This window comes from Hemitrygon akajei, chromosome 6 (genome assembly GCF_048418815.1).
Source record: "Hemitrygon akajei chromosome 6, sHemAka1.3, whole genome shotgun sequence".
In the NCBI taxonomy this organism is placed as follows: Eukaryota; Metazoa; Chordata; class Chondrichthyes; order Myliobatiformes; family Dasyatidae; genus Hemitrygon; species Hemitrygon akajei.
This window is the reverse complement of record NC_133129.1, coordinates 62,929,445-62,955,197: the sequence shown is the minus strand read 5'-3', so window position 1 is coordinate 62,955,197 and position 25,753 is coordinate 62,929,445. Positions and strand designations below refer to the sequence as shown.

The following is a 25,753-nucleotide window of genomic DNA, read 5'->3' as shown; positions in this document are numbered from 1 at the left end:
TGGGGAGGGGGATGGAGTTACGTGAAATAAACCACCTCCCCAGAGGCAAGTACATTGCTTGACATTTCTCTCTGCAAGGTATTGGCAAGAGGAGCTAGCTTGGAATTTGAAACACTATTTTCACAGTGCCTTAGCTGCTTGAGATGTGTGTGAGATAAGTGGGGCCATGTTGTGAAGCTGGCTGGAGGCTTGAACTGCTAGGAGCTGATGGAACGTCTGGAGGTAAAATGGCTGCTCCTGAAGCTCAGAGGACTAGGAAGCTTTATTGTGTGTGTGTGCGTCTTAAAGCTGTGTTGACGAGGCAGCAGATACTGTGTCTGTCTGTCTGTCTCTCTCTCTCTCTCTCTCCCCTCGCTCTCGCACACAACATCTGATGGTTGCTGCAAGCTGATCTACTTTGAGCAGGGGAGCTCAGGAGCTGGTGGGTGGGGAGGTGAGAGGACTTGAATGATCTGCTAATTCTCTGTAAAAGCAGGAGCCACACAGAGCGAGTGAGAGAGAGAGAGAAAGACAGCCTTGAGATTTGTTCAATGATGTGCTGGCCTGCCTTGAAGAAGAATGGGGTGGGGCCTCTCCTTTTTGTGTGTGCTGTAATTTGATCCAGATCCCTGTTGGGAAAGCTTTCTCTCTCTCCTCTCTTTTGCTCTCCAATTTTTATTATTTATTTTGTAGATGTAGGAACCATAGTTCCCTGAAGGTGTGCGTCTAGATTTCCTTTGTTATATGCAGAGCATTGGCAGGTCCTCATGTATGTGAAATGGTTCATTGTACAGGTTCTGCAGTTGAACTGCACTAGGATTATAACCTCCCTTGTTATAACACCATGCAGAAGATGGAGGAGTGTGAATGAAGATGGAGGGAAATGGAGCTGAATTTCGCCAGTAAGTAAAGAAAATGTGGTTGAAAATTTGCAGGATTTGCTGTTCCCCCCCCCCCCCTCAACAAAACCCTGCTGTGCTGCTAGGGGTGGATGGTTTAACATGCAGATTAGCAGAAGCAGGATCTGGAGAACATTTAAGATGACATTACGTGTCTGGGTATGTTGTTGCAGGCAGGTCATGCATGGACCACTTCTCTCCTCACACCCTGACCCTACTTTAGTGCGCCTGATGGGTGGGGGTAGAAAGTGCGTTGGTAGTGGGAGAGCAAATTGGATTGTGGTAGATAACTACAGTGTATAAATTCTTTCAGGAATATCCAACAAAAAGACTTCTGAAATAAATAAATAAATATAGAACTTTAAACAGAGATCTTTGTCTGTTTAATGTTACCAATCTCCCCCACCACCCTTCCCATGAGGATTCAGGGGGAAAAGGAGGCATCTTTATCGATATATGATCTTGCTAAAGAAGCGGAGTATTTCTGTTGTAACTCTGCGAGGTCCAAGTAGCTGGTGCATACAGTTGCGCCAATTAAACGCATGTGGATAATGAGAACGTTGCATTATTTTCTTCCAAATGGATGGTTGTCTTTACTGGTACAGTCAAACATTTGCATTCACTTTTGTGTTGTTTATTTGATAACTCTGGGTTCATTCTACCACAGAGGAAGTTGAGGAAGCTTCGTTTTTGATTGAAGCCCTTTGTCTTTGCCAAACATTACAAGGCCATGAGACTGAGCTTGTAAAGCACATGCCATCAAATTTGACATCCGCTTCTATCCCACTGTTCACAGACTCTTGAATGAGCGTCTCATATGCTAAAAGATGAACTTTGGATCATCCAGTCGACTGCACCTTATCTACCTGCACTGCACTTTCTGCATAACATTAACATTCTATCCTATATGTTTTCATTTTTACTGCTTGATGTCCTTGGAGAATAGCGCCCTTCAAAGACAAACAGGGACACCTTTATATGGAAGCTCAAGCGATCTGCAAGGTCCTTAATGAATATTTCTCCTCTGTTTTTACTATGGAGAAAGACTTGAGGACTTCAGAACTGGGAAAAGTAAATGGGGCCATTGTGGAATTGGTCTGAATTCCAGTAGAGGAAGTGCTGGATGTCTTAATTGGTATGAAAGTAGGGAAATTTCCAGGGCCTAATCAGGTTTATCCAAGAACGCTGTGGAAGGCTGGAGAAGTGTGGGAGATCTGGCTGAGCTGAGATTTTTGCACCATTGTTAGTCATGGGTGAGATGCTGAGACTGGAGGGCAGCGAATGATGTGCCTTTATTGAAGATGGATGGCAAAGAAAAACCTGGGAACTATTGACAGTATGTCTAACACCTATGATAGATAAGTCATAGGAAGGATTCTGAGAGATGTATGTATATCTGGAAAGACAGGAGTTGATTGGAGGTAGTCAGCATGGTTTTGTGCATAGGAGGTAACATCCTAGGAACTTGATTGAGTTTTTTTTCCCCAAGAGGTAACCAAAAAGGTTGATAAGTGCAGGGAGATAGACATGGTTTATATGGACTTCAGTAAGGTCTTGGTAGGCTGCTTTGGAAGGTTAGATTGAGAACCAGGAAGAGCTGGCTAAGTGGATGTGCCGTTGGCTTGATGGTAGAAAGCAGTGGGTGGTATGAGTTGTTTTTCGCATGGGAGACCTGTGACTAGTGGTTTGCTGAGCACATTCTCGTTTGTAATCTTATATCAATGATTTGGATACGAAAGGCACAGTTAGTAAATTTACAGATGACACTAAATTGAAGAAGGTTATCAGAAATTACAATGGAATCTAGATCAGTGGAATAAGTAGGCCGAGGAATGTCAAATGAAGTTTAGTTTGGGTAAATGCAAGATGTTGCATTTTGGAAAGTCAAATCTAGGTAAGACTTTAACAGTGAACAGCAGGGGTAGAAGTATGTGGTAGAGTCACAAGTAGACTGGGTAGTGAAGAAGGCTTTTGGCACGCTGAGCACGCTGGTCTTCATGAGCTAGGGCATTTGTGTATAACAGTTGTGAGGTCATGGGGTTATACAGAAAGCTGGTGAGGCCACACTTCAAATTTTGTGTTACCTATAGGAAAGATGTTATTCTTCTGAAAAGAATGCTGAAAAGATGTATAACGATGCTGACAGGACTAGAGAGACTGTTAGACAGGCTGTGACTTTATTCTGTAGAGTTGGGAGACTGGGAAGTAGACTTCATGGTTTTTATAATCAAGAAGAGCTTAGACATGTTGAATGCATTGTTATTTTCCCCGAGTTAGGTATAACAGACTTGAGGTTGGTGTCTGTGGAATTAGCTGCTAGAGGAAGTGGGTGAGGCATGTACAATAACAGCTTTTAAAATGCATTGACACGGGTACATGGATTGGAAAGGTTTCAATGATTATATGCTTTGCGTTGGCAATGGGACTATTGGGTGGGGTGTCTCGGTTGGCATGAAGAGCTTGTTTCTGTGCTCCGTGACTCTATCTATGACTGCAAAGCAAAACTTCTCTCCATATCTCATTGGAAGTGACTATCGTTAACGACTTCCAGTTCCAGATCAGATAATAACTATTAAGTGCTGGAAATCAAAAATTAAAACACAAAATGCTGGAATCTCAGCATTTTAGGCAGGTGAAACGAGTCATTTTGGATGAGCATTTCTAATGAAGTACCTTGGATCTGAGGGATTAACTATACTTCTGTTTCTACAGGTGCTGCCTGGCCCACTGAGTGTTTCAATTTTTTTTCTTTCTCTACAAGGCTATGTCTTTATCCAAAACAAGCTCTCACCCAGAAATATCAGGTTCTTGAACATCCCTAACTCTACCTCAGCAAAAGAAGACTGTGGTCCACTTGCACGACCAAGTTGACTTGCCTCTGATTGTTTTTCTGCGGTCTTTTTCTCCACTATGTTCTGTATGTTTGAATCTACATGCTCATAATGTTGCTGCAAGTGAGTTGTTTTCTTTGCATCTATAAATTAGTTTATTTTTAAGTATTGATTGGACTGATAACTTGCTGTACTTGTGCATATGACAATAAACTCAACTTGAACCTAGATTAACAAATTCAGAAGGGAAGGACAACTCACCAGTCCCACCATCTGCTGTCCTCCCAACCATCCATCTACAGGCTTCCTTTATGTTGTATTCACATAACCAGACCATCCTGTTAACTTGATGATCTCACTCCAATATTTGACAGGTTGTGCGCGCTCAGTGTGAAATGGTTGTACATTTCCTTTAAAATGTTATTAGCTTGTGGAAATTTATACACAAAAAATCCTTGTACCTTGAGAGAGGGCACTTTATCAAATTCCCAGGCCCAAGTATGGATAAGGGCTTCCAAGACCCAGTGTACCTTCAATTTCTCAGTGTTCTTTCACTTGAAACAAAGTTTCATCAATGGTTGAGGGGAAATCTCAACATTTATTTTGGAAGGGATGTTATAAACCATTTGTATTTGTAGTGAAGGATTTTACTTCAAAAATAGGTTAATGGAGCGTTGATCCATTAAAGATCAGCTCATTACCCAGGGTCTTCTGAGAGCATTGCTTTTCAAAGAGCGATATTGACCCATTGTTTAAATGTCGCTGGTGTTTCAACATAGTAGGTTAATGATATACCTTAAATTAATTATAAAGGAGCATTTTAAAAAATTCTAAGGCCAATTTGCTCATTCTGAGGCCTAATGTAGATGGTTGATTTGCTCAGGTGGTGGTGTTTGTTGTAAAGCTCTGTGACATTCCGAAACTGAAATATGAAACACACTATTTTTAGAGAAGATGTGAGAGGGCCGATGTCAACGGCCTGTTGCTCTAACTGAAGAGCTAGTCACAGTCTGAGGACATCTAGGACTCTGTTCAGAGCTTTCTCAGCCTTTAATATCTATACAAGATTGAGGCTTTGGTTGGAGAAGTTGGACAGAAAATGGAAATGCTGGGAACTGTCATTATGCTTGATGGCAACTGGTCCCTTTTCCTCCTTTTATTTTTCATTTTCTGTGTCACAGCCAATGAAAACTATTATTCTCTGAGTCTCCTCTGAGGAGATTTGATGTCTCAGGACCTGTATTCGAAGTTCAGAAGGATGGAGGGAGTGTCTTTTCATTGAAACCTCTCAGATATTGGAAGCCCTGGGTGGAGTGGACTTGGAAGGATGTTTCCATTAGTAGCATGCTCTAGGATCCAATGACAGTCTCTGAGTAAAGGTATACCTTTAAAACTGATATGAAGAGGAATCTCTTTGGCTAGAGGGTGGTGTTAAATCTGCAGAATTAGTTTTCACAAAGGGCTATGGAGATCAGTCGTTGGGTGTATTTAAGGTGCAGATTGATAAGTTTTTGATTGGTAAGGGGGTTATGGGTTTGGGGAAAAATGGGATTAAAAATAATATAGCCATGATTGAATTGGGGAGCAGACTTGATGGGCAGAATAGGCTAATTAGAGTTGTAGAGCACTCCAATGCAGTAATAGGTCCTTCAGCCCATCTAGTTCATGCCAAATACTTATTCTGCTTAATCCTATTGACCTGCACCTGGACCATATCCCTTCCATCCATGTATCTATCATTAATTTTCTTAAATAATTGCAATCAAGCCCACATCTGCTCATTCTCCTATGCTCCAGGAGGTTAAAAAAAAGAGTCCTAACCTGTTAAACCTTTTGGAAACTCGGGTCCTCAAGTTCCAAAACCAACTTTGTAAATTTTCTATTTACTCTTTCAATCTGGTAACTTCCTCGAAAAAACTCCTAAGATTGGTTAGATATGAACCACTATGCGCAAAACTATGTTTACTATCCCTAATCAGGCCCTGTCTTTCCAAATACTTGTATATCCTGTCCCTTGAAATACCTTCCAGTAGTTTACCCACTACTGACGTCAGGCTTACTGGTCTATAATTTCCTGGCTTATTCTTAGAGCCTTTCTTGAACAACAAAATAACATTAGCTATTCTCTAGTCTTCTGGCACCTCACCAGTGGCTAAGGATGTTTTAAATATCTCTGCCAGGACCCCTGCAATTTCTGCACTAGACTCCCAATTCTGCTCCGTTATCTCATTGTCTTAGATGCATACTACCCAGTGACAAAAAGCAATGAAATGTATGGATTTATCTGGTGAGATTCCCATTTGTGTAGAGACAAAAAGGACATGATAATAGTTGTAAGATTAAAAACCCACAATACATATTAAGTGTAGCCATAGGACTTGTTAACTGGATATTTAAGACAAAGCTGTGGTTGCAATACAAGAAAGCAGCATCCATCATCAGAGAACCCCCCACCACCCAAGCCATACTCTTTTCTCACTGCTACCATCAGGTAAAAAAGTACAAGAGCCTCAGGAGTCACACCACCAGTTTCAAGAACTGGTACTACCCCTCAACCATCAAGCTCTCGAACAAAAGGGGATATCTACACTCAGTTGAACATCCAACAAGATGTTCCCACAGCTAATGATCTCACTTTAAAGAACTCATTATCTCATGTTCTTATTATTTAATGCTATTTATTTATATTTGCATTTGCCTAGTTTGTTGTCGTCTGCAGTCGTTTTTTTATTGATCCTGTTGTAGTTACTGTAATGTGCCGTACATGTACTTTGAATGTTGCACACAGGTATTAGGGTGATGGTGGTTAAGGAGCAACAGATGACTTTAACTTGTCTTTATTAATTGCCTTATGCATCATGTGACTAGAGACTTCAGTGACTTTCACAGTCTTGGCAAAGACAGTGTTCTACATGAAACACACTTGCCACTCTCTACGGTTTTGAAATAGCTAACCTGGAAATATGTCAAACTACATTGATGTTGTTGATTATTAACATGGATGTTTTTCTGTCTGTATCAAATGTCACCAAGGTCATAGTTTCCAGATTCATAGAAATCTTGGGCACTGAAAGGGGGCCATTCAGCTGTCATGTTAATGTACCCAATACAGAATCATCCAAACTAAACTTGCTTTCTGTCTCCTGATCAGTAGTGTGCAGGTCCCAGAACAATAGGCTTATCCAGCTACTTCACCTCTATTGAGACTATTGCTTGAAGTACCCAGGCGTGAGTTCTGGATCATCACCATCATCTGAGTTAAGGCATTTTCATTAAACTAAATTCTGCTAAATCCCAAAGGAAAATACTTTTCTCATACAATGCTGATTGAAATGTATTGAAAGATATCATTAGATTGGTCGACACATACAAATTCTTGTTAAAAAGTGTTGCAAGTGAGTAAAATGCTCTAAACCCCATCACCAGAGCATGGCCAATGTTAGATATTTGGGCAGATGTTCTATCACTGACAGCCTCTTAAGACCATAAGACATAAAAGTAGAATTAGGCCATTTAGCCTATCAAATCTGCACCACCATTCAATCATGGCTGATCCTTTTTTCCCCTCCTTAGCCCCACTCCCCACCCTTCTCCCTGTAACCTTTGATGCCGTCTCCGATCAAGAATCTATCAAGCACTGCCATAAATACACCCAGTGACCTGGCCTCCACAGCTACCTGTAGTAATAAATTCCACAAATTCATTCTGACTAAGGAATCTTCTCTGTACCTCTTTTAAGTGGATGCCCCTCTATCCTGAGGCTGTGCCCTCTTGTCCTATACTCCCCCACCTCGGGAAACATCCTTTCCACATCTGCCCTGAACATTCAAAAGCGTTCAATGAGCTCCCACTTCATTCTTTTAAGTTCCAGCGAGTACAGACCCAGAGCCATCAATTGTTCCTTACATGATGACCCTTTCATTCCCAGAATATTCCTTGTGAACCTCCGCTGAACCCTCTCCAATGCCAGCACATCTTTTCTTAGATGAGGAGCCTGGGACTGTTAACATTACTCAAGGTGAGGCCTCACCAGTGTCTTATAAAGCCTCAGCATCACATCCCTGCTCTTGGTATTCTAGACCTCTTGAAATTCCAGTATTTGCCCATCCAGTGCAACTGTGTTGCTTCTGCTGTGGTATACTGGAGTTCAGTGCGACTCTCTCCGTGAAGTTTGCAGATTCTCCATGTGATTGTGTGGGATGTCCTTGGAGTGCTCAGATTTTCTCCTTGGAGAAATGTGGGTTGGTAGATTTAATTAGCTTTGTGGACTGCCCCCTATTGTGTAAGTGGTAGCAGAATGTGGGGAGGATAAAAGGTGCAGGATTAATGTATGATTAGTATAAATGAGTGTGTGATTGCACAGAGAATTTGGGCCGAATACAGTGGTTTGTTAGGATTCAACCAGGTTCAGCCAGTTTGGAAGTCCTTGTTTGGAAGATGGGAGATTTGGCTGTGATGTTTTTTCTTCTGCCAAAGTGGTTCTGTGAGTGCTGCCTCCACTGACAACAGCCCCAGTGCTGTACTTGGGAATCCCAAAATGCTGGGAGCTTGGCTTCCAGAAGGAAATCTTGACTGAGGCCTTTCTGGAAGAAACAATGTGACCAAGGACTTTCAGACAGAGATCGCGGGGCAATGGAGGGAACTAGGGCACAAACCCAATCTGAAATGGGGATTAAGAAACCTTTTTGAGGAGGAGACATGTTTAAGACCATGAGACAAAGAATTAGGCCATTCAGCCCATCAAGCCTGCTCTTCTTGGATTCTAGATATGCAGCACAAAGGTGCTCAGGCTGTTCAGCTGATGCATCACCAATTTCCAATGTACTGCTGTGGGGACGCAAGGTCATTTCTGGGATTTTGTGCTGCCACAGGCTGTTAAGAGTTTGATGAAATCAGCTTGTGAAAGGATGGAAAGTTTGTCAGCAATGAACAAGGGAAGCCCTTGTGTATTGCATGCGCCTGGGCAGCTGAGGGTGGAAGAACAAAAGAGGCCAAAATGTCATAGACTGTTCTCTTCTGGTGAACTTCATTGCGGACGGGTGGTAGATCTGCAGTTGAAACACTGACTAAATTCTTTGTAATATTGCTGCATTGGAATTTGCTGATGATGACCATTAGCCAATAAATTACACATATGCATGTTTATAAAATGAAATTCACCCATAGATGTAACTTGTGTTTACCACCTTTCATGGAATGCATGCTCATGTACAAGTTGAGGCTGTGTGCTTCGTTTCCTAGGGATCAGAGGCCTATGGCTTTAAGTCCCTGTTCCACATACTAGGCTGACCTTTCCAGTGATGTATTTAAGGAATACTGAGGTGTTGAATGTGCCATCATTGAGTGTATGTAAAAGCCACAACTGCACCTCTGCTTGCGTAGAAGTTTGCATAGATTCAGAAAACTTTGACAAACTTCTATGGATGCACAGGCAAGAGTATCTTAATTAGTTGCATCATGGCCTGGAATGGAAATACCAATGGCCAGGAATGGAAAAGACCATAGAAAGTGGTGGATGCAGCCCAGCCTTGCTACCATTGATCATTTACAGTGCTACCGCAAGAAAACAGCATCCAACATCAGACCTGGCCCCAAAGAGAGCATTCAGACCGTGGTAGGTATGGGAGTAAGGAAGCCTTGGGTCCCGTACTAATAGGTTCAAGAATAGTTATTAACCTGTAATCTTCAGGCTTCTGAACCCACATGGATAACTCAGTCACCACAGCTGGGAACTTATTCTGCAACCTACAGATTCTTTCAAAAGATCAAAGCTTATGTTATCAGTATTACTTTTTTATTTGCACAGTTTTTTTTGGCACAGTGGTTATTTGTCAGACTTAGTGTATGTATAGTTTTTAATAAATTCTATTGTATTTTCTTGATTTTCCTGTAAATACCTACAATAAAATGAACGTCAAGCTGGTATATGGTAACATATATGTACTTTGAAAATAAATTTTACTTTGAACTTCAAAGAACCAATGGTATTATTTTGAGGAAGAGCAAGGTACTCTGTACTGTCCTAGGGTCATCATTTAAACCTCAGTTAACCTTACTGAAAGGTGCGTTGAAGTGTCGTTCCATCATTGCTCTCATTCCGACATGTCCAGGAGCAGTCTGACTTATCATTTCTTTGTGCATTACAACAGTGGCAATATTACAGAAATAATTTACTTACTGTGAATCTCATGAATCTTGGGACTTTAAAACTGTGGGAATGCCAACTTTTCTGAAAGTGATGATGCGTGTGGGTGAATGACATTCCACTCTCTGGAATCATTTAGATAAAGTGCCTTCAGGGAGGAAATTCCCTAATTTAGGCGTCGCTTTACAACAGTTAATTTCTGCTTGACAAATGTAGAATTTGCATGATTAATATATTGAATGGGGAAAAGTAATTATCTTCAATTACTGCCCATTGACCCCCAACTGTTGCCCTCACCTTCGAGAATGCTTATTGTAAATGTTGGATAAAGGCCACATCAAACTGGTGCAATGAAACATCCCTAGGATTTCATTGCCTCCCTTGTGGATCATTTGTGTTCAGAGTGGTTACTTACAGTGCCTTGTAGAAGTATTCAGTCCACAACTCTTGTTCACATAAGTGAGTATTACAACTAGGTATTTTGATCAATTTAACTGAAGTTTTATTTGTGAATCACATGCTCTATTTTTCACAGATTTACACCGCACATGCCGCTTAGTGTTGAGGCTAAAAAGTTCTACTTTAGTCCCATCCAACCACAAGATCTTCTTTCACATCTTTACAGCATATTCTAAGTAACACTTTGCAAAGTCATTATGGGAAAGGATGTGCTTTTTTTTAAAGTGGTATACGAGGCTTGATCTGACTTATGCATCAGCCAGGTAACAGCATCCCTACTGTAAATTATGGTGAAGGTAGCGTCATGCTATGGGGATGGTTTCCAGCAGTAGGGATTGGAAATTCTGTCAGGTTTGATAGGAGGATGAATACTACTAAATACTGAGAGATCCTGAATAAAACCCTGCTAACCTCTACTATAAAGCTTAAACAGGGGAGGAAGTTTGTCTTTTAGCGGGGCAAGGACCCAGCGCAGACAGTCAGAACAGAAAATTAATGTCCTTGTGTGGACCAGTCAGTCCTGACTTTAACTCGACTGAACATCTCTGGCAAGACCTCAAGATTGCTGTCCACCACCGCTCCCCAACTATGACACAGCTTGAGCAATTTTTCAAGGAGATGAGGGCAAGTGTTGTACCTGCACAGCTATTAGTGACTTATTCAAAGAGACTATTGGCTGTAATAGCTGCAAGAGATGGTTCAAGTAAGTAGTGAGCAAAGGGAAATTGAATATTTTTGAACTGACATTTTAGTTTTTGAATTTTGTTATTCTGTGTTTTACAATTCTCCCTGTTTTTGGGGCTTTGCTATGAAAAAAGGAGCATGAGATTCACAAATAAAAATTCTCAGTTAAATTGATCAAAATCCCTGGTAATACTCATTTATGTGAACAAAGAGTTGGCTGATTACTTACACCAGGCATCATATCTACCTGAATGAGTTAACTTGCAGAGATTTTACTGTTGTCTGAGTTGTACTATATTTTCACCAGATTTTAAAACTCTTAATTTGAAAGCTGTAAAGTGTGTGTTCTGCTATTAATGTGAATCACAGAGCAGATGGAGTGATGCACAAACTGTCCTCAATATTCTACAAAATTTCTGGTGGTTTATGTAAGTGCTGTTCACTGATTTTTCTCTCTGGAACTTCCCACAAACACCATTGCAGCACAGTGAGTTAGTTGATCTAGAGCTGGCAGTGTTAAAGGGAAAACTATATTTATTAATAAAATCATTTTCTTGCAGTACTGTGCAATAGTGTTAGGCACTTGTATAGGGTGCCCAAGACTTTTGCAGGGTGTAGTGTATTATGTCTTTTCAGTTACCAAATAACACTTAATACTACTGAGCTAATACTCTTATTCTGTAAGTACTCTTATTTCTGTTTGCCTACCACCTTCCTATTTTAACCAATATACAGTACTGTGCAGAAGTCTTAGCTATATATGTGTTTAAAACTTTTGCACAATACTATTTATATTTGCAAACTTTGGTCACCAGTTTCAACATCCCATGATCTTCTCTGTCCTTTATTACTAGCATTGAAGCTTAAGATTCACCAGGTTTTATTGAGTAAGCAATATAGCCTTCCCTCGACATTATTGGAAACACTGCATGTTGAACTCCTTGAACGATGGTTGGACTCTGCAGGAATCTCTTAAGTCTCACAATTGACTTTGCTGGTATCCAAGGTGTTAATCATTTGTATTAATTTGTCAATGTTGATTTTACAGAATTTTTCCCCAGTTTTCACAAGGCAATCCCATCGCCCATGGCATTCCATGATTCCCCTGTCCCATCTCCTCCTGTGGCCTGTCAGGAGATCTCAGGATACAATTTATCAAGAAATCCAAATGCCTTCGTGGCGTATGTCATGTTTTCTATGAATAACTAACCTCCCCACCATTCTTCCTTCCCTGTTGGGTTGGATGAGACCAACTTTTGGGTCATTTGTATATTGGCAATAGTGTATCTGCTGTGTAGGTCGGCGAGGGCAAGGAACACGTAGAATGCCGATGCAGGCTTGGACTGATGGTGCTTTATTTCCTGTACTTGTTCTTGTGTATACTTGTGAGTGCAGTGTTGTCCTGCATTTTAGAAATAATCCTTAGTGGACCTTCTGTGAACACTTTCTTCACTGTTGACATTGACATTCTGACGTCTATTTGAAACTGAGTGGTTAAGAAGTGAAACTTTTTCGCTTGCATTGCTTATCATTAACTGTACAAACCGAAACCATCTAAGCTGTAGACTGATACAGCGATTTCAGGAAGAGTGTGTGTAGCAAGCATAGATCTTAACTTGTCCATCCAGTGTTGTGTGATAGTACACAACCACATGTCTTTTACTTGTAGCCATATTGACTCTCAATTAATATTGAGAAGTTTTCTAATCCTTTCTCACACTGGACTCATTAAAATGGGCCTGATTCAGATACATTAGGAGGTTGTGTTTTGCAGTCCAACGTGCCATACACCCATTGGCTGCATTTCCTTTATTTTTGTTGATGCTAGATCATTAGAAAAATCCTTTATTATTAATAAACCCAGGTGTTCTACATGAAGTTCCTCAGTGATTTTCCATTGCAGTTCCTTTGGCAGCATTACCTTGTGTTCACACACTCATTTGTATATCCTTCGTTGTGGAGTACTCATGAAGGTTTTCTGTCCTCTGGTGTTGAGGGCCAAAAAGTTATGGTCAAGGGAGATGGAGGAGTGTTTACAGGACTGCTTTGAGTCTGTGAACTGGACAACATGCAAGGATTCATCATTGAGTCTAAACGAATATACCACAGTTCAAGATGTGTGGATGAGCATGTGCCTTCAAGAACATACTGGACATACCCAAACCTAAAGTCATGGGTGAGCAAGGCAATTCAGACTCTGCTGAGGGAAAGATCTGTGGAATTCAAGATCGGTGATCCAGAACTATACAAGAAGTACAGGTACGGTCTACAGAAAGCTATTTTAAGGGTGATGAAAACAATTCGTTTTGAGATTAGGTATGGAATTGGATGCACGTCAGCTCTGGCAGGGTTCACAGGCCATTACTTCCTTCAAAATGAAAGCTAACATGAATGTCTGTGATGCTTTAGTCCCAGATGAGCCTCTTGTGTGCACTTTGAGTGGGAGAATAAAGCTACATTTTTGTGTATCCCTGCAGCATCTGGCTCTGAGGACGATGTTAGAACATCTTTCAAGAGGGTAAACTTTTGCAGTGTATCAGGCCCTGACAGTGTTCCAGGTGGGGCTCTGAAAACCTGTGCTAACCCACTGACGGGACACCTTCAGTCTTTCACTGCTACAGTCACAGGTTCACACCTGCTTCAAAAGAGTGACAATTATACCAGTGCTCAGGAAGAGCAGGATGAGCTGCCTCAATGACTACCACCCAGTCACACTTGCATCCACAGTGATGAAGTGCTTTGAGAGGTTGATCATGGCCAGAATAAACTCCTGCCTAAGTAGGGACTTGGACCAGCTGAAATTTGCTCATCACCACACTAGGTCTGCAGTGGATGCAATATCACTGGCTCTCCACTTGGCTTTGTATCACTTGGACAATAGAAATACCTATGTCAATCATACTCTGTTGATTGTAACTGTGTTCAGCACAATCATACTTTCAGTTCTAATCAGCAAGCTCCAAATCTAGGCCTCTGTTCCTCCCTCTGCAAGTGGATTCTTGACTTCCTCATTAGAAGACTCAAATCTGTGGATCAGAAATACATCTCGCTGGCAATCATCATTGGTGCACAACAAGAGTATGTGCTTATTGGCGGCGACAACGCTGGCCAAAGTTCAAATGGTGACGAGGAGGCATACAGGAGTGAGATAGATCAGCTGGTTGAGTGGAGTTGCAAAGCAAACTTGCACTCAATGTCAGTAAGACCAAGGAACTGATTATGGACTTGAGAAAGGGAAAACCTAGGAAACAAACACCTGTCCTCATTGAAGGATCAGTAGTGGAAAGGGTGAATAGTTTCAGGCTGTCAACATCCGAGGATCTATCCAGGGGCCTAACATATTGTTGCTTTTACAAAGACGCAACAGCTGCTATATTTCATTAGGAGTTTGAGGACAATTGGTATGTCACCAAATACACGCAAATTTCTGCAGATGTACCACGGAGAGCATTTTAACTGTTTTGCATCACCAACCAGTATTAAATGGCTACTGCACAGGATCAGAAAAGGCTGCAGAAAGTTGTAAACTTAGCCAGCTTGATCATGGGCACTTGCCTCCCCAGTATCGAGGACACTTTCAAAAGGCGATGCTTCAAAGATGTGGCATCCATCATTAAGGACCCCCATCACCCAGGACATGCCCTCTTCTCATTGCTGCTATCGAGGAGGAGGTACAGGAGTCTGAAGACACACAGTTAATATTTTAGGAACTGCTTCTTCCCCTTTGCCATCAGATTTCTGAATGGACATTGAACCCATGAACACTACCGAAAAACAACAAATTTCATGAAATATGCCAGTTATATTAAGCATGATTTTAATTCTGATTCCGTCTTGTTTTGGACCCATGTCTGTGTCTGTCTACTCATTAAGTGTGGATTCATTAGACTTCAGAAAGGTCCTATTCAGCAAATGTGGCTAACTTCACTGCACTGCTGGGATAGAAATCCTTCAGCTGCCTCGAGTAGAAATGTTGTTTTCTTTGTAATGTAGACTTGGCTTTTTATTAGCTGTCAAGTTTTGCATGGCTGTTCTGTATTTAATACCATAACGTGTTGGCCCTCCTCTGTGGAGATACGGACTTGATTACTAAATTGGATAATCGTGTTTTCCCAGTGACGGTCAAGGAAACGATGTAATTTCAGGTGAAACATCAACTCTAAATTTTGTTTTATTCCCCCTTAATAAGTGTGATGTGGGCTGTGCTCAGTCAGGGCCAATGCATGATGTAGCTAATCAGTCTGAACTATAGTTGGAAGCAAGCAACACACACAAAATGCTGGAAGAACTCGGCAGGCCAGGCAGCATCTATGGAAAAGAGCAGTCAATGTTTTGGTCTGAGACCCTTCAGCAGGACTGAATAGTTGGATATAGGTTTTAGCCTCACAATTGGTGTCTTCAGGCACCAAAAATGAGCCACAGCTGAGACTTTTCTTGTACAGATCTCTTTGCTCCATTGCCATAACCTGTTTGTTAACAACTGGTGAAAAGGTGCAAACCCCATGGGAGGACCCTGGCATGGTACTGAACCATCCTTAGATCTGATGGAAGCTCACTGATTTTCTCTGGTTTCCTGGCTTTAATGCTAGCCTTGGCTTTTTTTTGTTCTTCGCTTTAGCTACTTTTTATCTACTTAAATCATTTGGCATGGAAGCACGTCATTTATTTTGTTTTAAGTAGTTCACTAATGAACAGTGGTTAATATCGGTAGCTCTGGTTGAGGCACTTGATGTTGTGGTGTTTGCCAAGCTTGGCAATTAGCTTGACGACATTTCATCACCAACTGAGATGAGGTCCTCAGTGTGCAGTTGTTGGTGTCTCTGTCTGGGAGTTCTCTGGCAAATGTGAGGCAGGCACAGGAATTTTTAGAAGCGTGGTTTTCATCTGATAACTCTGTAAACAAACATCAAAATAGGCGCCATCCATGTATCGCTAAGAGCCAAAAAATGCAAACTAATAGAATTCAAAGGTCAACTGAAGGGGTAACCATTCAGGACTGAGGCAAGTGAACGGGGGGGGGGGGGGGGGGGGTAGAGTATCAACAATTTCGCGAGCAATGCTGGACCAATAGCAACATCTTTGCTGAGAATAATTTGGGTTATCTTTACATAACTGTGGGAAGCATCCTGTACAGTGAAGACTTTCCCTCTTGGGTTGGAATATAAACCTTATGTGTATGTTGTACATCATCTACTCCGCAACATTTTTATCTCTTTGAGTGGGCAGTTGTGTTGATCTTGGGTTCCACTACTGTAGACGTCATCCAGTCATTCTGTCACTCTCAACAGTGCTCCTCAATACTGCTCATATTTCATGTTCTCTGAATCTTTAGTGCAGAGGGTACAGGTCTGTGAGTAGATTATCATTATTTCTTTATAATCTGAAGCTTTCCGCCCCTTAATGCCTCTGAATTAATCCTTAAGTATTCATGTCTTTCTGAAGGTTTGCTTAAGTATAGTTGTAATGTATTCAGTTGAAATATTTTTTCAGTTTATCCTCAACTCTTTCAATCAACCTCTTCCTATTAGCTTGACATTCGGAGACTATAAAAAGTGTATACAAAAATTCCTGGGAAGTTACTGTATCAGGTCAATGGCCTTTCTTCACCAACTTGTAATGTTGGTTCTGTTCCTGTCTGCTCAAATGATGTCTGATCTGCTGGTTATTCCCAACACTTAAATGCCTTTATTTCAGATTTACAGTATCTACTGTTTATTACTTTATGAATATAATGGATAGCCTAGCCTCAGCCCATTACAGTGAACCACATAGTCTAATGTTCTCAGTGTCTTGCTAGTTTTCTTAATTTCAATGTGCTTCTCTCAAATTGCACCACAGAAAATCCATGGTGTGTACATGCTTATTCCTCTGATCGAGGAGTTTGATTGATGTTGGCATCATGGTTATTAATCTTCACCCTAATTCTGAAATCAGCCATGAGTGGATTATCTGGTATGTAAAATGGGCTTCTCTGGTTATTTGTTTGCTTCAGTAGAGCTTAGCATACAAGGATTCACATTCTATTGAAAGGACGAGCAGGTAGCCAGTGGGGGCGGGGTGGCTCTGTTGGTAAAAAGTGAAATTGAATCCTTAGGATAGTGAATCTTTGGAATTCATCACCACAGACCATTGGATATATTTAAGGCGAAGCTTGATAGGTTCTTGATTAGCCAGGGTGTCAAAGGTTATGGGGAGAAGGCAGGGGAATGGGGTTGAGAGGGATAATACATCGGCCATAATGGAATGGCAGAGCAGACTTGATGGGCCAAATGTCCTTATTCTGCTGCTATGTCTATGGTCTCAATGTTGTGTAAACCTTCCACACATTGTCTTCTGCACGGGTCCTCCCCCAGGTTATGAGCGCTTGGGTTCTGTACACCCCATGCAAGCAAGTGAATGTTTGGAAGACTGGTGGACCTGTGGAATGGATTTGTCGATTGCTGTGGGCGGCAGGCATCTTCTGCCAGGTTGGGAACTTGGTTCCTAGCAATATCTGAATAGGTGAGTTAATTGCCTTGGCTCAACTGCATGTTGCCCTGTTTGGCCGATGATTTAGTTTAAATATATTGCTGGGTGGCTGCACTGCCGACTTACTGTTTAGGTTGCAGGCAGTTCTCTGGAATGGAACTCTGCTGCAACATCTAGAGCACCTGTAGTTGTTTTCCTTCCCGCCTGGTTTTGACCACTCTAGTTTAGACTTGCTGTTTTGTGTTTAAATTTGCATATAGCAGATATCCATCAACAATTAAACCTTATTATGAGTGATTATCATTACAATCATGGCAGAGGTTCCTACAAGACCCTTTCCTCTTGCCACTTGTGCACACCTCAGCTGATCTTGATGTGGGAGCTCCTATGACCAGCCAACTCCAGCAGCTGGTGTTTACTACATTCAGCACTAATGGTAAATTCTTTACCAATCTGAGGGCATTCTCATGGATGTAGCTACTGTGCTTGCCTATTGGAATATTAATGTTAGAAAATGGTCATTATTGATTCACTGGTAAACACACCTCTGTTGCTAATCTAGAACTGCATTGAAGGTGTGACACCATGGCACATCCTCCAGAGTGACATTATCATCTCTCCTGACCTCTGGTTACTTTTCCCAAGCCCGCGTTGGGCTATAATGGTTTTGCGGTTTTCTCCATGTTGATGAAACATTATCTCTCAGTGCCTTGCAACTTTGCCTTAGCATCAGGCCATGTTGATGCTAATGATCATCTTGTTGCATTTGAATCTGCCTTCATCCCCTTGTCCTTTTTTTCCCCCAATTACTGTTAATTTTCCAGGGAAATTATTTCCATCCTTTTCATCTGAAAAGCCCCCGAGGCTTTGGAAATTGTACCCAGAGGTCAGGAGAGACAGTAACCAACCAGAATGACATTCTGGAGGATCTGTCATGGTGCTGCAACTTCAGTGTAGTTTCTAGATTGGCAACAGAGAAGTAGGTTTTGTATATGGGCTAATCTGGCTGGTTCCTTAACACAAGAGCGAACTTTCAAGCAGGCTAGCGTGATGGAATGGCAGATCAATCACAATCAATTACATTAATAATTGATTGTGTCTGATCTTCCATTTTGTATTTGGCAGTTGCTACATTTGATATTTTTTCATTATCTGCATTTAATTCTGCAGGCGCTACCTCTGCTTTTCACTTTGTGAAGTTTAGAACTGCTTAGTGTTGCTGCAATGAAATGTGAACTTAATGGGTATTCTTGTCTTTGCTCAATTATCTGGTCACTCGGTGTCCTAAATGAATTAGTGGCTGGGGATTCTTTGCTACCCTCATTGCAGTTGTGAACTATTCTTCCCTCAACATATTATGCCTTTTCGCTCAATGAAGACCATCGCAGAATGTAGAGAGAGACGTGCATGAGGCATGCAGAGGACAAAGAGTATGTGTTCAGCGGTTGTTCACAGACTGCCTACAAACATTGACAGTTCACTAGACTGCAAAGGTCACATGAATACTTATAGTGACAACTTTGTTCACAGCCTGCATTACATAAGCAGAGTTGTGGCACATCGGAGAAATAGATCTGATGTTGCAATGGATTAGACCTCCACATGTTGAAATGCTCATTCTCTGCCAGTTATATCTGTACATCTAGAATGTTTAGATAACTGATTTAAACTTATTGAGGCAGTATGTTGCTACAAGATAGAACTGAAGTTTTATGGGTCTTTTGGCTGTATAGAATTTGTACTCAATAAGCATCCATAAAACAACAATGTGCTAATGGCCATAAACTCTCTATTTTTGACGCTGTTGATTGAAGGGTGCGTATTGCCGCGACACTATCTCTCTGCTTCTCAATAGAGTGACTGAGATATTTCTGTCCATCTGGAAAAGGAGATGAAGCTCTTGTTGAGCACCTCCAGCAGTGTGCTACTCATTTAGTCATGGCCTGGAATGTCATCCTGGATTTTTTGTCCCAGGGCATCCGGAATGGTAGGTTGAACCCACAACAGGTTGCACTCAGCAAAGAGACTGTTCCTGTCAGTTCAGCTGGGCTCTCAAATTTGCAGGAGTATCTCGCCATCTTACTGCTAAGATCATCTTGTTGGCCTCATCCCCTTTCCTCCTCAATTATTTTAATTTACCAGGGAAACCATTTCCATCCTTTCAGGCTTGAAACCTCCCAAGCTTTGGAATGATCAAGGGTGCTGAAATCTAATGGCTGATTTTACTAATCTCTGAAATCTTTATTCACTTGATCAGTGTGTTTTCTGGGTGTGTGAGGGGAGCTGGCTGGGAGGGATGGGGAAGGGGCTTGTTTTGTTGTTGTTTGTGTTGCTCTTCTGGATATTCTGAATACGCTATGTTGATGCTGAAAATGTGTAGTGACACTTGTGGCCTGCTCTCAGCACAAGTCTACTTGGGTGTACTGGTTGTTAACACAAATGACGCATTTCACTCTATTTTGACGTGAATCTGAATCCGCTGTTATAGTCTATAGATCAGTTCAGAGTCAATGTCCCCTGTGGCATTGCTTTGGTTGGAGGATGCACCCTTAATGTTACAGTGTCCATAGTACTGAGGTTTATCTACCACCAACTGCAGTTTGTTACACTGCGATGCATTCAATGCTGACTGAGCAATCATTTCCCCCAGTTAACTGCAGGGAAGACCTTGGCCCTCGGGCCCTTTTCAGTGGAAGTAAAATATTCCATGAATATTATTTTGAAAACGAGCCTGGGATTTCTTTCCATTGTCCCAGGGCCAATGGCTAATTCGTAGTCAATATAATTCAAGCAGATTATCTGCTTATTACCAATTTGAGAGACTTTGCTATGTGTACATTGGCTGCCATATTGCAAGAAAGACTAAGGACTACTTGCTATGAAGCTATTAAATATGAAACTCCTGTGAAAGATGAAAAGAAGCATGATACTTCTCCCCTCTTGCTCCCTTCTCCTCCTCCTTGTCCCCTCCCTCCACTCCTCTCTTTCCATTGCTTTCTTTTGCTCATTTCTCTTCCTCCTTGGCAGCTGGTCTAGGCTGAACTAGATCTTTTTGCAGTTTTGGCATCCTGTGCGATTTGTTGTTTTAAACAGACAAGAGGGATGCACTGCATTGTTCATTGGTCTGTCAGTCTGCTGCCAAAGTGGAACTGTGTGGAATACAAGTTGTGTCCCTTTAAGTCTACAAGGTGCAATTACTGTGCCTTCCTGCTTCAGTTAGAGCTAATTGTTCTTGGCAGATAATCAGGTCAGTTTGAGGTCAGGCTGACGTTCTTTACATATATATTTTTGAAGCTTGCAGACAATTGGAAGCAAGTACTTTTATGCTGCTGAGAGAGGGGTTTGCTCTCAGGTTAGAAATGATGTCACTTTTTAAATGTTTGACTTTAAAATATGAATTAAATTGAAATTTTGAAACGCCGTGGCACAGTTCAATTGTGTAAATATGTTCAAGAAACTGATTTCCAATGTAGTAAAATTCGTCTGTAGAATTTGTAGATACAAAATTTTTATTTTGCCAATCAGTGCAATTTGGTCAGCTCAGAATGCAGTCATTCTCCTTTGTACAACTCTTGTGCCCCTTGCTGTAACCTGGAGAAGTCTTCCCTTAGCAGTGCATCAGTGGACTTGCACAGCAGTCAGCTCGAGGGCGGCCAGTCCAACTCAGACTGTAAAGTGCAGGAGTACAAAATCACGCAATTTAATTGGTCATTACGTGTCAGATGCCTTCACACTTGTGTGACTTTATCTTGTAGTCTTTGAGATAACGCCTCAAGTAGAGACTGAATGATAACTAGATTATTTTGGTCACTGGAAAAGGGTTACATGTTTCCTTGGTATATGGTATCCCATTACTTTGGGTACAAGTAGTTCTTTGCAAGTTTCTGGTACGAGTGAGTGGGGGTTATTGTGATTTAGCAATTGTGTTGCTGTGGGGGGGGGGGGAGAGAAAAAACACATTCCTTTAAACCTTTCCAATCCGTGTCCTTGTCCAAGTGACTTCTCAGTGTTGTTATTGTACCCGCTTCTACCATTTTTGCTGCAGCATGTTCATATACCTACTATCTTCTGTTTGGAGGAAGTTGTCCCTTGGGTCCCTTTTCAGTCATTCCCCTCTCAACTTAAACCTACACCCTCTAGTTTTTGATTCCTTTTCCCTAGGAAAAAGACAATGTGTATTCACCCTAGCTAAGCCCCTTACAATTTTATACATCCCAGAAGGTCACGCCTCAGCCTCCTGTGCCCTAAGCAATAAAGTCCTAGCTTGCCCAACCTCTCCCCAACACCCAGGCACTAGAGAACTGGCAATCATAAATCTTCACACTCTTTCCAGATTAATAATGTCTTGTTTATTACAGGCTAATAGGGAATCTTGCAAACACTGGGAGATTATAGAAGCTCACTGTTTTTTCACAGGCTTCCCAGAGAAAGGTTGCTAACAGCTTCACTGAATCATCAACAACTTCTGGGAATTATTTTTTAAGTTGGGTGGAAATCCCAAAGTTTCTGCTAATCGCAACAGTAGTGGTAACCTACCCATTGTTACTGCTGGAAAACCAGGGCCAACTTGTGACATGCTTATAGGGGACTGGCCACTTGTGGGTGCACTTCATCATTCCAAGCCAGGAAAGTTACTTGTGGTGGGCTTGGTGTGCGTTTTGTAGCTCTAAAGCTGTATGGCTCATGATGCACAAAGTGTGTTGTGCATTAGGACTGCCTTTGTACAAACTTAGGCCCTCTTGGGGTTTTCCTTTGCTCATTGGGCCTTTTGTAGAATGAGCAGAGGAACAGTAGTAGCTCATGCATTGTGGTGGAGAGAGGCCTGGTAGGGATGGAGAGGAGGGTTGGAGTTTAAGTGATGGGTAATGGAAAGGGAGTAGGGGAGGAGGCTTGAGAAACGGTTCCCTTCGAAACTTGAGTGCATAGGTATTGGTTGAAGTTGGGAGTCACAATTGGATGGCAGGGCTGAATTGGATTGAGTAGGATAAGGTGAAGGGAGAGCCCAAAGAAATGCTTAAAATAATTTAATGGAGGTACTTAGAAGCCCTTTATGGAATTCCTTGGTCACCTTTCACAGTGCAAACATACACCAATAAGTATAAAATCATGGGGGTGAGTTTGAGGAGGATAACTTGACACCTTTTTCTAATGGTAGGGGAGTCTGAGACCATTTAAGGTGTGAGAAGACAGCTTTAAAAGAGACCTGAGGGGTAAGTTTTCCACACAGTGAGTTAGGCATTTGGAATAGACCACCTGAGGAAGCAGGTAAAATTACAGTATCTGAAAGACATTTAGGCAAGTACATGGGTAGGAAGGGTTTAATGGGATATGGGACCAGCTTGGATAGGCATGTTAGTCAGTATGAATGAGTTGGGCTGACCAGTCTGTTTCTGTGCTGGCTATAACCATGAGTTTATGTGCAAATGCTTCCAAATGGTGCACCAAATGGCCATGCGTGTCTTCAGCCTAGATGCCTACAAGTCTTGCTGAAGCAACTTCATGATTCATTATGAATGTATATTTCTCTATGAGCTGTTCAATGTCCTTGTACGTAAAGTGGCATACCGAACTGTTTGCCTCTGCATGTTATTATCACTGGAATTAATTTAACCTTGTTGGTTGCTGTGTAGTAAGGATCCAGTTTCTATTTTCCAAAGATATTCCATCATATATCACACATGCTACATGGCACAATATACTTTCTCAATCTACATGCCTTGCTGTTCTAGAAAATTGCTGATGAATGTTGTTTTGAAGTTGAAATGGTAAATAGAAGCAACCAATGGAGTTTAATAGTTGTGGTTATCCTTCAGAGCAGATAAAGCCAAGGAGATTGGTTGGGGGCATTCAAAATTACTAAAGCCTTCCATCAAGTTTATAAAGCAAAACCATGCTATTGGAAGGAGTGTGATTAGAACGATGTGGGTTATGGATTATTGGCCAAAGAATGAAGATGAGAAGAAGCAAATTGTTTTTAAGCACTGAAGTTCAGAGTTAGGACCTCATCAGCCGAATGAGTGGCATGTGGTGGTGCTAAATTTACACTCTACCATGCCTAATGGGCCAGAATTAAGAGCACCAATATCTGGGAGAATTGTTGATTATGTATCTTGAAAGATCTTCGATTGTTCCTCCCTGGAACATTGGACACTGGTTTAATCCATCTGTTGCAGTGATGCCTTTCCACCCTGGTTTCAGTTTCTAATGAGTTGCTACTTTGGTTGCTTATTTCAGGTCCCCCAAATTGAAAGGCATCCAAAGTAATGGAGGCCCTGCAGTGCGATGGGTGCGATTACCGGGCAGAAACCTATGATGATCTAAAAGCTCATATCCAGGATGTTCATACCGTCTTTTTACCTCATGTGGAAGCTTCTGAGGAGGATATTGGTCAACCCAGATCTGTTACACCAACCCAAGATTCAGAAACAGATGTTAACAGCCTTCCCACTGTGAAGACTGAACTTGGTTCTCCAGTGGAAGCGTCTGGTGAGTTTGGCTTTCCCATTACATTGAAAGCACAGGCACGCGTCATGTAAACAGAAACTCCTGCCGATGCAATTTCATTACTTTGTTGATTCACTTCATTGCCATGATTCCACTAGGTGACTTGCATTGGCAGGCTTTAGGGTTTGTAGAATATGGCTGGCTTCTTCCAGTTGGCTTTGAGATTTCTCCCTCTTCCAATTGCATTTTTCTCAGCTTTATATTTGGCTGGCGATCTTTGGCGAGCAGGCTGGAAATCCTGCATGCCTTCCTGGGTTCATCATATTGTGAAATATTACAGATTTGAATTTCTCTTCATTCAAATATCAAATGAAGCCACATACAAGGGTTAAGAATAAATTGATTCAATGCATTTATCATGCCCTTTATCAGCCTTGTCTAACAACCAAAGTCCTTTAGCACACATTGTTTGCTCAACAGGCCCTTAGTAATTTTGTGTTACATGTGAAAGAAAGGGCTGTCACATTGAAGAGTTTGATGTTATGATTACTCTCTGAGCTTAGACCATCGGTCTTGAATAAAAGAGCCAGTTTCATCTCTAAAATGCTGATAAAGCTTGCAGTCCAGTGTACTTAGCTGCCTTCTATTAATGAATTAGAATGGAAGAAGGTATTTGATCTTGTGGCCTGGACAGCATCTAATTACTTGTGCAATAAGAAAGGTTTTTGGCATAGGTGACTGTAAGCTATTTAACAAAATGAGTTGATGTAGTAAGTCAGACCATCCCTTGCATTATCTTTTGTGACATTCTGTTTCCCAAGTGATTTACCTAAATACACAAGTTAGACTCCAGCAGAGCATCAGATGGTGTGTGGTAGAATTCCTCCCTTTCAATTAGAAAGATTTTTTTTATAGTTAATTAATTATGAGGCATAAGAGCTGTCAGTGAGCCATAGCTCAAACACAAAAACTACTCTGCCTAGCTAACAAGGGGCATGGGATGAAATTGCAGGAGCTTTATGTTACTAGCTAATTGCACACACTCACCACTAAAAGGGGAAGAATCCAAGTGGAGCTATCCATGTTCCAAACCTACTCTGGTAACGTTCTCCGCTACATTAACGGCTGCATTCATGCAGAGCTCATCAGTCTTCAGCTTGGCCACTAGCTTCACCCTGTCCTTAAAATCACATGGTTCATTGCCAACACCTCTCTCCCCAGGCTCCCTGTCTCCATCTCAAGTGACAGATTATCTACCAACATATTTACAAACCTGCAGACTCCCACAGTTACTCTGACTGAACCTCTTTCCACCCTAGGTTTCAAGGATGCTGCTCCCTTCTTTCAGTTCCTCTGTCTCTGCACCATCTGTCCTCACAATGAGGCTGTCCATTCCAGGATATCTGAGGTGTGCTCTTTTTTCAGAAAATATGGTTTCCCCTCCACTGTTATCTATGCAGCCTTCACTTGCTTCTCCGTAATTTCCTGCACAACAATCCTCATCAGGTTCTGTTGTTTAATTCCTGAAGTGGTCAATGACTTAAAGTTCTAGGAGTAATGTGGAACAAATTTGCTACTGGTCTATGCCAAATTTTACATTGCACACAAAATCAAAGCTGCCCTGTTTCAGCAAGCATTATCTGCATTTAAGTAGATTCCTGTAGTGAGGAGAAAAGGAGTAAAGGCAATTCAGGGACTTACCTCCACATTAATTTTATCTTTAAATTTTTTACCCATGGGGATTCTGCCTTTTAAAACTACAACTAGTGGCTAACAAGAGAGGTCACAGGTTTAAGGCGCTTGGAAGTAGGTACAGAGGGGATGTCGGGTACGTTTTTTACGCA

General features: G+C 41.6%; 1 protein-coding gene across 6 annotated transcripts in view; it reads left to right on the top strand.

Annotated features, from left to right (window-relative positions):
- Window positions 1-25,753, top strand: part of znf462 (zinc finger protein 462) — a 120,434-nt gene that overhangs the window by 44,090 nt on the left and 50,591 nt on the right. For 5 of the 6 annotated variants that reach the window (XM_073048448.1, XM_073048454.1, XM_073048453.1 and 2 more), the window contains one exon: window positions 23,700-23,951. In XM_073048448.1, the coding sequence (XP_072904549.1) occupies window positions 23,729-23,951 (223 nt within the window). In that variant the 5' untranslated portion in view covers window positions 23,700-23,728. Of the gene's footprint in view, window positions 1-773; window positions 882-23,699; window positions 23,952-25,753 lie in introns of those variants that run through there. The other variant, XM_073048451.1, reaches the window with a different exon arrangement.